Source organism: Arachis ipaensis, chromosome B10 (assembly GCF_059453495.1).
Source record: "Arachis ipaensis isolate K30076 ecotype BB chromosome B10, ASM5945349v1, whole genome shotgun sequence".
NCBI lineage: Eukaryota > Viridiplantae > Streptophyta > Magnoliopsida > Fabales > Fabaceae > Arachis > Arachis ipaensis.
The window spans coordinates 22,419,890-22,432,364 of record NC_142435.1 but is presented as its reverse complement, the minus strand read 5'-3'; the positions used below and the strand labels follow the sequence as shown (position 1 = coordinate 22,432,364).

The following is a 12,475-nucleotide window of genomic DNA, read 5'->3' as shown; positions in this document are numbered from 1 at the left end:
ATTAACCCACTTGAATCAGCATATTTGATTTTTTGAACCATGCTTTTTGTATATTCCCTATTTATGTGTACATGCTATGATGTCCATGATAATTATAATGACCAACGAAACTATGAATTTTTAGTAATATTTAAAATTAAAATCACTTTTTTTTTATTTGTTATTTGATAACCCTTTTAAAATTAAGAATAGAAAAAAAAGAAAAAATAGTGTGATTATATTAAAGTATTGTCAAATAGTATATATATATATATATGATCTTAATATTAGCTAATTTTTTTAAACAACGTAAAATTTTATAACCATCATATCCACCGTAATAATAACTATCATATAATTGACGATAGATACAGGGATGGATCTACATATTAAGGTATAAGGGTATTTGTCCCCACTAAAACTTGGGAAAAAGTATGTTTGTATGTATATAATGACTCTATTTAAATAATGTGTTTGTCCCTACACTCATAAAAATTTTATTTACGTGTGATAAAAATTTATATTATTAATTTTTAACATAATGATAAAAATTATTGTATTATATAAATTTAATCTATTGAAATTAAATAAAATTACATATAATCAAATAAAAAATAGAAAAACAAACAAATAAACAAAAAATAATAATAATCGTTAATGTCTTCGTCATCCAATTAGCCAATTATTCAAAATCAAAGCCTAGCTTCTCAAATCTTGAATATAAATATGAGATTCTTAGCATTTAGTAATTTTTTTTAAAAGTTAATTGAAATAATTATATATCATTTATTTATTTTCATTGTTTTATTTAGTTTAGTTTTAGTCTTACATATAATAATTGTTTTCATAAAAAAATTCTACCATAAATATTAAAGAGTATCAACTCTACAATTAAATGATAAAAAATTATTGAATAATTATTTAATAAAATATATATATATATATATATATATATATTAATTAAAATTGTGGTTGTTTAATTTAAATTTTTGCCTTTCTCAATTTTTTTTATCGGTCTCACACAATTATAATGAAAAATAGAAATTGACTTATTTCAGTTGAATTCCTAATAAATTCTTTATTTATTAAGATATATTTTTTGTATTATATACAAAATAATTAATAAAATGTGATTTGACTAGCATGAGGGTCTAGTAAAGAGCTAGTACATATTATTAATAAGGTTTAATTACTCTGTTGGTCTCTATAGTTTTATGAAATTTTTAATTAGGTCTCTATACTTTTTTTCCTTTCCATTGAGTTCTTGTACTAAAATTTTTTTAATTAGGTCCCTACACTTTTTTTCCTTTTATTTCAGTCCCTGCACCAAAATTTTTTTTAGTTGGGTCCTTGTAAAATTAAGTCAATTACTGCCAAGAGGGAGTTAATTGGAAAAAAAATTAGTGTAGGGATCCAATTAAAAGAAAAAAGAGTATAGATACCTACTTAAAAATTTCGCAAAATTATAGGAATCAACAGAGTAATTAAACCTATTAATAAACATATTAATGTTGTAATAAAGATGAGAGATGAGTTAGATGTCCATTAATGTTTGGGCGAATCAATTTTTTAACAAAAGAATGTTTAATTTTTTATTAATGAACTTTGAAAAACCAAAGCTTAGTGCCTGTATAAATAAGGCTTAAACCCCTCACAATCAATAACAACAATACAAAATATAAAACACTTCTTTTTCTTTCTTTCTTCGTATACTTATGCTGCAAATATAATATTAATATATGAACTATCTTTATTATAGTAGGATAATAATATTGGTGAATACTAATACTAGTATCTTCTATTTACAGTTCGTTATTTTATTTTTATTCCTCCTTCCTTATTTATTTATTTTACAACACATTATCAGCATGAGACTCTGAATAAAATTTAGGAAGACTCAGGTAATAAATTTTCATTATGTCAAAATTCTCTCATCTTGAATTTAACACTCTTGATATATCTGGAAATAACTACACTACTAAAAAATTAGTTATTACAGACGAATATTTTTGACAAATTTTATCCCACGGAAATACAGACGAAATTTGTGAGGGATTTTTTGTCGAAAACCAAAAAAAATGAATTAACATAAATTACAGATAGAAAAGAGAATCCATCGATAATTCTATAAAAAAAATTAATTTTTTTGTAGAAAATAGTTAATGACAGAAAATTTGTCTGTAATTAAATAAACAAAAATACTGCGTTCTACTAAATTATTACAGACAAAAAATCTGTCTATAATTTAAAATTTTCCATAAAAAACATTGAGTTAACCCTAACTTACACCCTAGTCTCTCGAGTTCCATTCACACTCTACACAAGTGAAGAGCTTCTTCCTTTCTCCGTCTACGCTCTCTCCATCGCACGAGGTTCTTTCACCACTGCCGCCGTCGGATCTCATCACTGACCTTAGCAACGGCCGTTCGCTGGTTATCCTCATCCGGTGTTCAGGAATCACTGCACTCATCCTTCAGGGAAGATCTCTGCCTTTGGTGGTCGCGGAGGTAGTTACGTCGTCGTCATTCTCACCGCTCTGGGCCCATCCGCCTCCTTCATGCACAGTGTCATCTCCCTCCAACTTTGCGACGGCACCGCTGGCTGCCGCCCGGCCAACCACAGCCTTTGTAAACGAGTAAGGTGGCTTTGGCGGTGGACGATTCAAGCCCTCCGCTGCTACTCTACTACCCTGGATGGCAACGTCCTCCTCAGCTCGGCCCGAGCCGTTTCCTCCAAATGCGCCAAATGTAGATCCAGGTGTTCTTCTCTTGTGTGTTCTGGAATGAGAGGTAATTTTGATTGCAGTTTTGGAATTGAATTTTGGAATCATGCTTGAACTGAAATTGCTCTTAATTATACTGGTTGAAATTCAAAATTGAAAGCTAATTCTTCTTCTTCAGCCAAATCTTTTGCTTCTTTTTCGTTTTTTGCATAAATAGACAAAGATGAATGCTGAATTATTGCTCGATCTACCAGCACTATTGATTTTGTTTGTTGTTGAGGTTAAAATGTAAAATTGAAATCTGATGAGTCTCCTTCTTCTCCTTTTATGTGAACTTCTTCTATAAGTTTTTGATTCCTTGCTGATTTTGAAGCTTTTGCTGTTGTAGACACTAATTCTGTAATTTTATATTCTGAATCTAAATTCCAAAATTGGAGATATGTGATTATTGAATTTTCTGCTGCTAGCTTTGCTGAATTGTTGCTGAGTAGTGAAAATTCTGTGTTTGATTTGGCCTGAATCTGGAAAATTGGAGGCTCTTGGAGTCGTTGATGATCGTTGATTTGGTTGTGGTTACTGTTCTAAGGTCGTATAATGAGACTGCATTTTTGGTTAGTTAAAATTATTCTGTCACCATCTTCAATTAAGCTCTGTCATATAAGCTCTGGCCCTGTTATTGTTTCTAGACTAGTCTGATTTTCCCTTGAATTCATGAAACAGGTTTGGGAAGGAGAAGGAGTCATAACTTATGGCCGAAAACTAATTGGAGCCACTGATCCACAAAAATCTGCACCTAGAACTATTGTTAAATATTGACTCTTATTTAGGTCACAGACCCAGATAACTCATCACAGAGCCTTTATGAAGCTTGGACTAGTTTTGGCACCTCTCCTTTGTAAGCATATTGCAACTGTCAAAAAATTAGTAAAGTAAAAGCATGCAATTTACTATGCTTTTAGTTTCAACAAATTGGCCAGTGATCAGTATGTGATTGATTGAACTTTAAAATAGTAGCATAACTTGAACATCTATAATAATCATGAACTATTTCTTTACATGGAAAGATTGGAAGATTAGGTGGTGGAGGATCAGATTATAAACCTTTTGTGCAGCATGTGGGAATTCCATCAATTGATATAGCCTTTGGAGGAGGTACATAACACATTAATTTAATCACTAAGATTCAGATGCGTTAATAATACTCTCTCTGCAAATTATCTAGTATACCACTCACTGTATGATGATTTTATCTGGATGCAGAAATTTGGAGATCCTATGTTTCATAGGCATGTTGTAGGTTGGTGACATTCAATTTTCTTTTTCAGTTTATGTCACATTAAACTCCATCTCAGTTTACTCTAATGATATCAAAATGTTTCTTGAAGAGTTAAGAATTTAATAATTACATATACAACTACAGGTTAAAATATGTTAACTTTTCCGCAATTAGTATATTCACAACATATACACATAGTGTTACAAATGGGAAAGTTCTGTTATCATGTTTGACACTTCATATGACCTTAGTTGATACGAGAATTTTTTTTTCGCATTGAATCGAATCAAATCCTAACAAGTGGTAACAGGATCTATGTCATTTCATACATTATGCGAAAGAATAGGTGAAGGAACTATAAAAACCACAAGAGAAACTATAACTACATATACTTAGTTCACTTGAATGACAATTGGCTCTATTGTGAAAAACAACTGCAAGTGTTTGGGGTCTAGTAGCATTATGGCTAGCAGATGAGGAGTTCTTACCTTTTGATTATCAATCCTATGCTAAGGAGCTCCAGGTGTGTTAACTTTGTACTTTTTACACTCAGACTGTTGTCACTGAATTCGACGTGGCAATATAGTGCCATATAATCTATGTAGCCGACCTCACATTATGAGATAAGGATCGTTGTAACTGAATTTTATAAAGATATTCATGAAACCAAAATGTTTGAATCCCAGCTTAATGTGAAGAACTTGGAAGATGAGATTTCAAATAAAGACATGAATTTGTCTCCTATATTGAAGTCAATCAAGGAGCTTGAGAAAGCAGCAATCAAGATAAATGACCAGAGAAAGGTATCATTTGGCAAAGTTTAAACTTAAAACAAACACAAGTTCTTAAAATAACAACTATCATATAATAAAGTGTTTTCTTTTCTTTTCTTTTCTTTTCTTTTTCTTTTTGTTCAGGAAATAGAAGCAAGTAAAGGTTGGAGAACATGGAAAGAGTACCAAATGAAAGTGAGAGATGTGAATGATAGACTTATGATGGTTGAACATGTATTCACTGACAGAGATGGCCTCTTAGGAATGACATGGCGTAAGCATTTGGTGAGTATATAGTTTTTTACTCTAAGAAGCAAGTGTTTTCTAGGCTTATTCCCTCATTCTTCTTCTGACTTATAATATCACATAGTCTCATTAACAAATTCTATGTGAACATTAGATGAATTCTACTGTTTTGAATGAAACCAGGGTTCTAACTTCTGAGAAAGATGAAATTGAAGAAACCAAACAAGTAAAGCAGAGAAGAAACATCAAACATGACTACTGCTGTTGGAATCACAGAATTTATTGGAGCAGAGATGATTAAGAAAGCAATTTCTTTGGCCTGGAAGGCTCACAAGACACCAGAAAAACTTTTCATTCTTGAAAAGGATCGCAAAGGGGACCCTCAACAAGTGTTCATCAGCTTCCCAGCATCAGGTTCTGCAAAAGATTGGTACTCTCAGAAGCCTTTTGGGGAAGTCCCAATAGACCCTGATCTGTTCCCATCACTTAAAAGCATTGGTTACAATGATGCTGCTAAAGTAAAAGAAGCTTTTCAAGGAAGGTTCCAAGCTATTTTGTCCAAGCCGTTACTTGAAACTGAGGTATTAATTGACCATAGTAGATAGTTTAGCCTAAGATCTACTATCCTATTAATTAAATTTTCATATATCACCTGGATTTGGAAATTAAATAATTAATTGTTTTCATTTTTAAAAACTATTTGCCTTTGTTAAATAAAGCACATACATTTTGGAATAAATCTGTAGGTGAAAGATGCAATGGATAAAAAGAGGCAAATAGTATTTATAGGGCACTCTTCTGGTTCCCCGATTAATTGTTACGAGATTTTTTTTTCCTTTAGTTATATGAAATTTTTAAAGACTTTATTAGGTAGACAATAATTTTTGTGAATAATGTAAACAATTAACTTTAAAATTAGTCCAATAAAGTAAAAACACACTACACCTCAAATTACCCACCTAAATCTTAATATTAGGATAACCATTCGTACACCTAGTGAGTTGAACATTTGATATATTCATTATTCACATTGTTTAATATTTTCATTGTCTACCTATACTTTTTCAATTTTTAATTAGCTGTTTATATTTTTTTTCCCAGTTAGATCTCTATATTGTATTAGGTTTTGTAATTAAATTTTTAATATGATAAAAAGGTCAAAATTAATAGAATATTTTATTAAACAAAGTGAATATTCCTAAGACCCTAATACTTGATTGAATATTTCGTTTTGTTTAATAAAATATTTCGTTAATTCTAACATTTTTATTATGATAGGAACTTAATTATAAAATTTGCTACAGTATAGAGACCCAATTGGAATAAAAAAATGTATAATGATCTAATTGAAAATTTGTTGAAATTATAAAGATCGGCAGAGTAATTAAACCTTTTTTAATTATCTTTAAGTAAAATAAAATTTTATGATTTTAATTTCCTTAATCAATTAAATTTATTATTTATCATTATTTAATTAAAACATTAAGTGCAGATTAAATACAAAAAAATATCAGTATTAAAAGTGTTTTTTAGTTTCCTAACTTGTCAATTCTTTATGAAATTATCAGTTAGTTACCTTTCTCTCTTGGTTCTCAGAAGATTACAGAGATCATCAAGAAATAATATGATAAACTGTATAAAATATTTGGAGACGTTCCTCTTCCGACAAAAAACCTTTGGTTTAAGGAGTGGAAGGTAAAAGTATTTTCTTATGAATATTGTTATCAATAAGAAAATTGGATATCTTCCATGCAGTAAGACTGAGACATTTTCTCTGATATATAATGAGCAAGTCATTTTTATTTGATGGAGAGTATAGGTTTATATACAAGGAATGAAGCTAAGCGAGACTACCTTGGGAAATTTAAAAAAAGAGAGTGCTAATAAAGTGAATCAATTAGTGATGAGCCTGTTGGATTGTATTGTCCTTTTGAACTGTGCAAGTGTACATACAAATAATACAATGAATGAGGTATAATATTCCTCTCTTCTGTGACTCATTGACGACTCTATGCATATTATAAAATAATTTTTTGGTAGAAAGTGGTTTTTTAAGGAAAAAATTCATAATTTGTTCCTTATCTTCTAATTTGTTGTGTAACTTTTTTTGCTTTCCTATTTGACTCAATGTGCTTCTGTGCAGATTTACTCTGTTCAATCTTGCGAAGGAGATTGCTTCCAAAGTTGTAATATTCCTTTCAAGAAATGTAGATTTCAATCAATTGGTTGAGTTATCTCTATCTGCCAGTCTACCATGGTCACTAGAGGTAAATTTCAACTTTTTTCCTATTGAAAAAACAAAAAAAGATTAACATGATGCTTAAGGGGGTCGTAACATAATATCAAAAGTAGCATATATATTCTCATGAATCATTATTATGTTGTATGAGGTGGTAAGTCTTTGTCTATCATCAACTAGAGTTTATACAGGTTATATGATGTTTAAGTTGACTTAAGACTCAAGTTATATCATTGATTCTAGGTGGAGAAAGTTCACTTAAATGGAAAACTGAAGGCGACCGCTGCGTATTTCAGCGACACAAGAGTTGGAGGTTGCTCGGTGAATAAACACATTCGCTTCTGCTCAAGCTCAAGTGATGAAGAATCAGGATTATCCCTGCAATGAAATAGTTTTAGTATAGTTGAACAATATACTGTGAATTATAGTTGATGATTAATACACTTTGTTTATGTTTTAAATTATATTGACTTGCTTGTTTATAGTACTTTTCTTTTAGTTTGATAATACGATGAATTTGTTTATTTTTTGAAATATTATAAATATTCGAATAAAAATTAGATAAAAATTTGTGTTAAATTTATATTTATTTTGTATGAAAACAAATTTATTTTGCAATGGAAAAATCTAAAAAAAAATTCTATTTTACCTTACAGACGGATTTACAGACAGATTTTTTGTCTGTATTCAGAGTGTGGGATGATTTTCTAAGATTCAAATTACAGACGGAAAATTCGTCGAAAAATCTGTCTGTAATTACCGATAGAAAATCCGTCGAAAAATCTATCTGTAATTACCGACGAAAATTTGTTGAAAAATCCGTCTGTAATTATCGACAGAAAAATCCGTCAAAAAATTCGTCTGTAATTACCGACGAAAAATCCGTCGGAAAGTTTGACGTTTCAGGGAAATGGAGGGGAGAATTTACCGAGGAAAAATCTGTCGATAACTGGTAAAAATCCGTCGGTAATTTTCCGACGGAAAAAAATCCATCGGTAAATAATTTTCGACGAGGCTTTTACAAAGGGACAAAATCCGTCGGTAATTTTGTCGGTAACCAAAAATCTGTCTATAAATCTGTCTGTATTAAACAATTTTTTAGTTGTGTTATCATGGATACTAGATGCTGAAATCTATCTTGAGTCAATGTGTCTAGGAGACACCATTAAGGATGAAAATAATGCATTCCAAAAGGATAAAGCCAAAGTCATGATCTTCCTTCGTCGTCATCTTGATGAAAGATTGAAAAATGAATATCTCACACTAAAAGGTCCTGCAGATCTGTGGAAAAACCTTGAAGAAGGTATAATCATCAAAAGATAGTGATACTTCCTTAAGCCCGATATGAGTGGACACACTTACGTCTTCAAGATTTTAAATCCATAAATGAATATAATTCAACACAATGAAATTATGTGGAAAAAAAATAACTGATAATGACATGTTAGAAAAAACTTTCTCGACCTTCCATGCCTTGAATGTGCTCCTGTAGTAGCAGTATCGAGAAAAAGAATTAAAAAAATATTCAGAGCTAATTTCTTGTCTTCTTGTTTCTGAACGCAAAAATGAGTTGCTTTTAAAAAATCATGAAGCACGTCCAGCTGGCGCCGCCCTATTTCCTGAAACAAATGTGACAAATCATAACCCTAGAAGAGGTAAATGGCAAGGTTTTGGTAACAAAAAAAATTATGGAAGAAAGAAAAATTATATTCACAAGAAAGTATCTCACCAAAAGTGGGATAAAGAAAGAAATAATGGGCAAAATAAATCAATAGAGGATAAATATTTCCGTTGTGGTGGAAAGAGCTATTGGTCACGTACTTATCGTACCCCGAGGCACCTAGTTGATCTTTATCAAGCATCTTTGAAAAAGGACGACAAAGGAAATGAGACAAATTTTGTTTCAAAGAATGTTGCTGATAATTACACAACTCATTATGAAGTATTTGATTCCTTTGAGGATCCTGAAGGAAATATTGGTTATCTGATCAATGATGAAAAAGTTTGATATTTGAGTTTAATACTCATGTAAATAAATAATGTAAAAAAACTTTTAAGTTTTATTTCCTATGTATTTAAATTTTAAGTGTGATGTATATAAATAATCTTTATTAAAATATTTATATTTATGAATTTCAAAATTACTAAATGTGTCAAGTTATAAAATAATAACAATAATAAAATTTTTAGTATATAATATTATGTATAGTACTTCTTAGAAAAACAATTTCAATCAAGAAAATAATTTTATTGCGCATATACTTTTACTTATTTTATTATTATTACCTGTCTTTGAAAAAAATAGTAAGGACATATGGTGAAAATGTTTGCCTTGCGAATAGTGCAAGTTCACATACCATTCTCAAAAATAACATATATTTTACACATCTCGTACCAAAAGAAGAACGTGTTAATACTATTATCGGTTTAGGCAATGTGATAGAAGGCTCCGAAAGAACTATAATTTTATTTTCCGGAGGAACAAAATTCATAATAAATAATGCACTATTGTGTATTAAGTCTCTAAGGAACTTGTTGAGTTTTAAAGATATTCGTTGAAGTAGATATCATATTGAAACAATGAATGAGGGAAATCATGAGTACTTATGTATCACAACTCATGATTCAAATAAAGATGTTATATTAGAAAAGTTACCCTCACTTTAATCTGGGTTATACTATACTAAAATTACTGCAATCGAATCACATGCCATTGTAAACCAAAAGTTTACTAACCCAAAAGAATTCATAACTTGTGCACGATCGATTGGGTCATCTTGAAACAACCATGATGCGGAGAATTATTGAAAACTTCCATGGACATTCACTAAAAAACCAGAATATTCTTCAATCGAATGAATTTTGTTGGGATGCATATTCTCAAGGAAAACTAATTTTAAGGCCATCACTAGTGAAGATTAAATTTGAGTCCGCTGAATTCCTAGAAAGGATTCAAGGCGATATATGTGGACCTATTCATCTACCATGTGGATCTTTTAGATATTTTATAGTTCTAACGGACGCATCTTCGAGATGGTCACATTTGTGCTTATTGTCTTCTCACAACCTGGCGTTTACGAGATTACCTGCTCAAATTATTCGATTAAAAGCATAATTTTCAGAAAATCCAATCAAAGCAATTTGTCTTGATAATGCTGGTGAAATCACTTCCTAAGCATTTGATGCTTATTGTATGGCTAATGGAATAACCGTTGAACATCCAGTAGCTCATGTTCATACACAAAATAGGTTAGCAGAATCACTTACTAAACACTTCTAATTAATTGCTAGACCCTTACTTATGAAAACAAATTTTTCAACCTCTGTTTGGGGGCATGCAATTTTACATACTGCAGTACTTATTCATTTGAGGCCAACAAGTTACCATCAATTCCCTCCTCTGCAATTAGCTTTTGGCCAGCAACCGAATGTTTTCCATTTAAGAATATTTAGGTGTGCGATATATGTTCTAATTACCCCGCCTTTTCGCACCAAAATGGGACCCCAAAGAAAATTGGGAATATATGTTGAATATGATTCTCCCTCTATAGTGAGGTATCTTGAGATACAAATTGGAGATGTATTTAAAGCCCGATTTGTAGATTGTCATTTTGATTAATCAAAATTTTCAACATTAGGGGGAGAGAATAAGCTTCATGAAAAGGAACTTAATTGGAATGTATCATCCTTAATGCATTTAGATCCTCGATCAGGACAATGTGAATTATAAGTTTAAAAGATTATACATTTGCAAAGAATAGCAAATAAATTACCTGATGCATTTTCTGATATGAAAAAAATTACTAAATCCTATATACCAGCTAAAATGCTCCAATTTGAATTGATTTTCCAGTCGGACAAATGGCCATCGAAACGAATTCACGTCAAAAGTGTGGTAGGCCTATCAGTTCCAAAGACAAAAATTCTCGAAAAAGAAAAGAGATAAATATTATTCCTGTTCAAAAGGATAAAGACATAGTAAGACACCTGCAGTTGTCTAAAATTCTGATATAGTTTTGATGCCAAAAGACGTTAAGGTACCCGAAAATTTTGAAAATGACGAGATCTTGATAAATTATGTCTTTATAGAAAAAAAAGGGACCAAAATAAGATAATTGTTAATGAAATATTTGCATATAATGTAGCAATAAATATTATGCATGAAGGTAAGGATCTTGAGTCAAGAACGGTCAAAGAATGTCGACAAAAGAATGATTGGCCAAAATAGGAAAAAGCTATGAAGGCTAAGTTAGACTCATTTGCAAAACGTGAAGTCTTTGGACTTGTAGTCCGTACACTAGAAGATGTAAAACATGTTGGATACAGATAGGTATTTGTGAGAAAACGAAATGAGAAAAATGAAGTTGTACGCTATAAAGCTCAACTTGTTGTGCAAGGTTTTTCACAAAGGCCCGATATAGATTATGAAAAAACATATTCCCCTGTAGTGGATGCAAAACATTGCGTTATTTGATTAGTTTATCGGCATACCATAAACTACATATGCATCTAATAGATGTGGTAACAACCTATTTATATGGATCATTAGATTGTAATATATATATATATATATATGAAAGTCACTGAAGTACTAAAGATATCTAAACCATCCAATGAATATTCTCAAGTTCTCAGTCAAATTGCAAAGATCCTTATATGGTCAAAAGCAATCTGGACGAATATGGTATAATCGTATTACTGAGTATCTGGCCAGAAACAGATTTAAGAATGATGATATCTGTCCATGTGTTTTCATAAAGCAATCTGCATCTAGATTCATTATAATTGCTATGTATATTGATAATTTAAATATCATTGGAACCCCTAAAGAGATTCCAACAATTATAAAAGCTCTAAAAGAAGAGCTTGAGATGAAAGATCTTGGAAAGACTAAATTTTGTCTCGGCCTACAGATCGAGCATACAAAAGATCGGATATTTATTCATCAAACAACATACACAAAAAAGATCTTGAAGAGATTTTATATAGATAAGTTATATCATTAAGTACCCTAATGATCGTAAGATCTTTGTGTTCGGTTTCACCCGGCCCATGCACACCCCTACTCAACTTAAAGGTGGATACATCAAAGGTGATAGAAAAAATCATATTTCTGCCAAATTCTTCTTCATTTATGATCTTCAAAATCAAGGAACAATTGATGTCTAACAGATCCGCTCAATCGATAATCTGGCAGATTTATTTACAAAGTCGCTTTCAAAATTCTCCTTTGAAAGATT

At 30.8% G+C, this 12,475-nt stretch overlaps 1 protein-coding gene across 6 annotated transcripts; it reads left to right on the top strand.

Annotated features, from left to right (window-relative positions):
• Positions 1-2,263: 2,263 nt before the first annotated feature.
• LOC107623219 (putative glutamate carboxypeptidase LAMP1) lies at positions 2,264-7,803 on the top strand. Of its 6 annotated transcripts, none has more exons than XM_088506845.1 (7): positions 2,264-2,768; positions 3,169-3,287; positions 3,422-3,596; positions 3,766-3,853; positions 3,962-4,780; positions 4,895-5,035; positions 5,180-5,222. In XM_088506845.1, exons 5-7 carry the CDS (start codon positions 4,649-4,651, stop codon positions 5,192-5,194), a joined length of 288 nt encoding a protein of 95 aa, XP_088362971.1. In that variant the 5' UTR covers positions 2,264-2,768; positions 3,169-3,287; positions 3,422-3,596; positions 3,766-3,853; positions 3,962-4,648; the 3' UTR covers positions 5,195-5,222. The 6 variants fall into 6 exon arrangements, 3 of the variants coding, with proteins under 3 accessions (XP_088362971.1, XP_088362966.1, XP_088362959.1); XM_088506840.1 differs by having other exon boundaries at positions 3,169-3,312; XR_015906994.1 differs by lacking the exons at positions 4,895-5,035; positions 5,180-5,222 and having other exon boundaries at positions 3,169-3,312; positions 3,962-4,500; positions 4,664-4,781.
• The last annotated feature ends 4,672 nt before the right edge of the window (positions 7,804-12,475 follow it).

Bases quoted from the DNA above. Each gene is read 5' to 3' on its own strand.
- LOC107623219 (XM_088506833.1), top strand. From the start codon at position 5,248: ATGACTACTGCTGTTGGAATCACAGAATTTATTGGAGCAGAGATGATT. The intron at 5,578-7,139 runs GTATTAATTGAC...GCTTCTGTGCAG, and splicing joins AGCCGTTACTTGAAACTGAG to ATTTACTCTGTTCAATCTTG.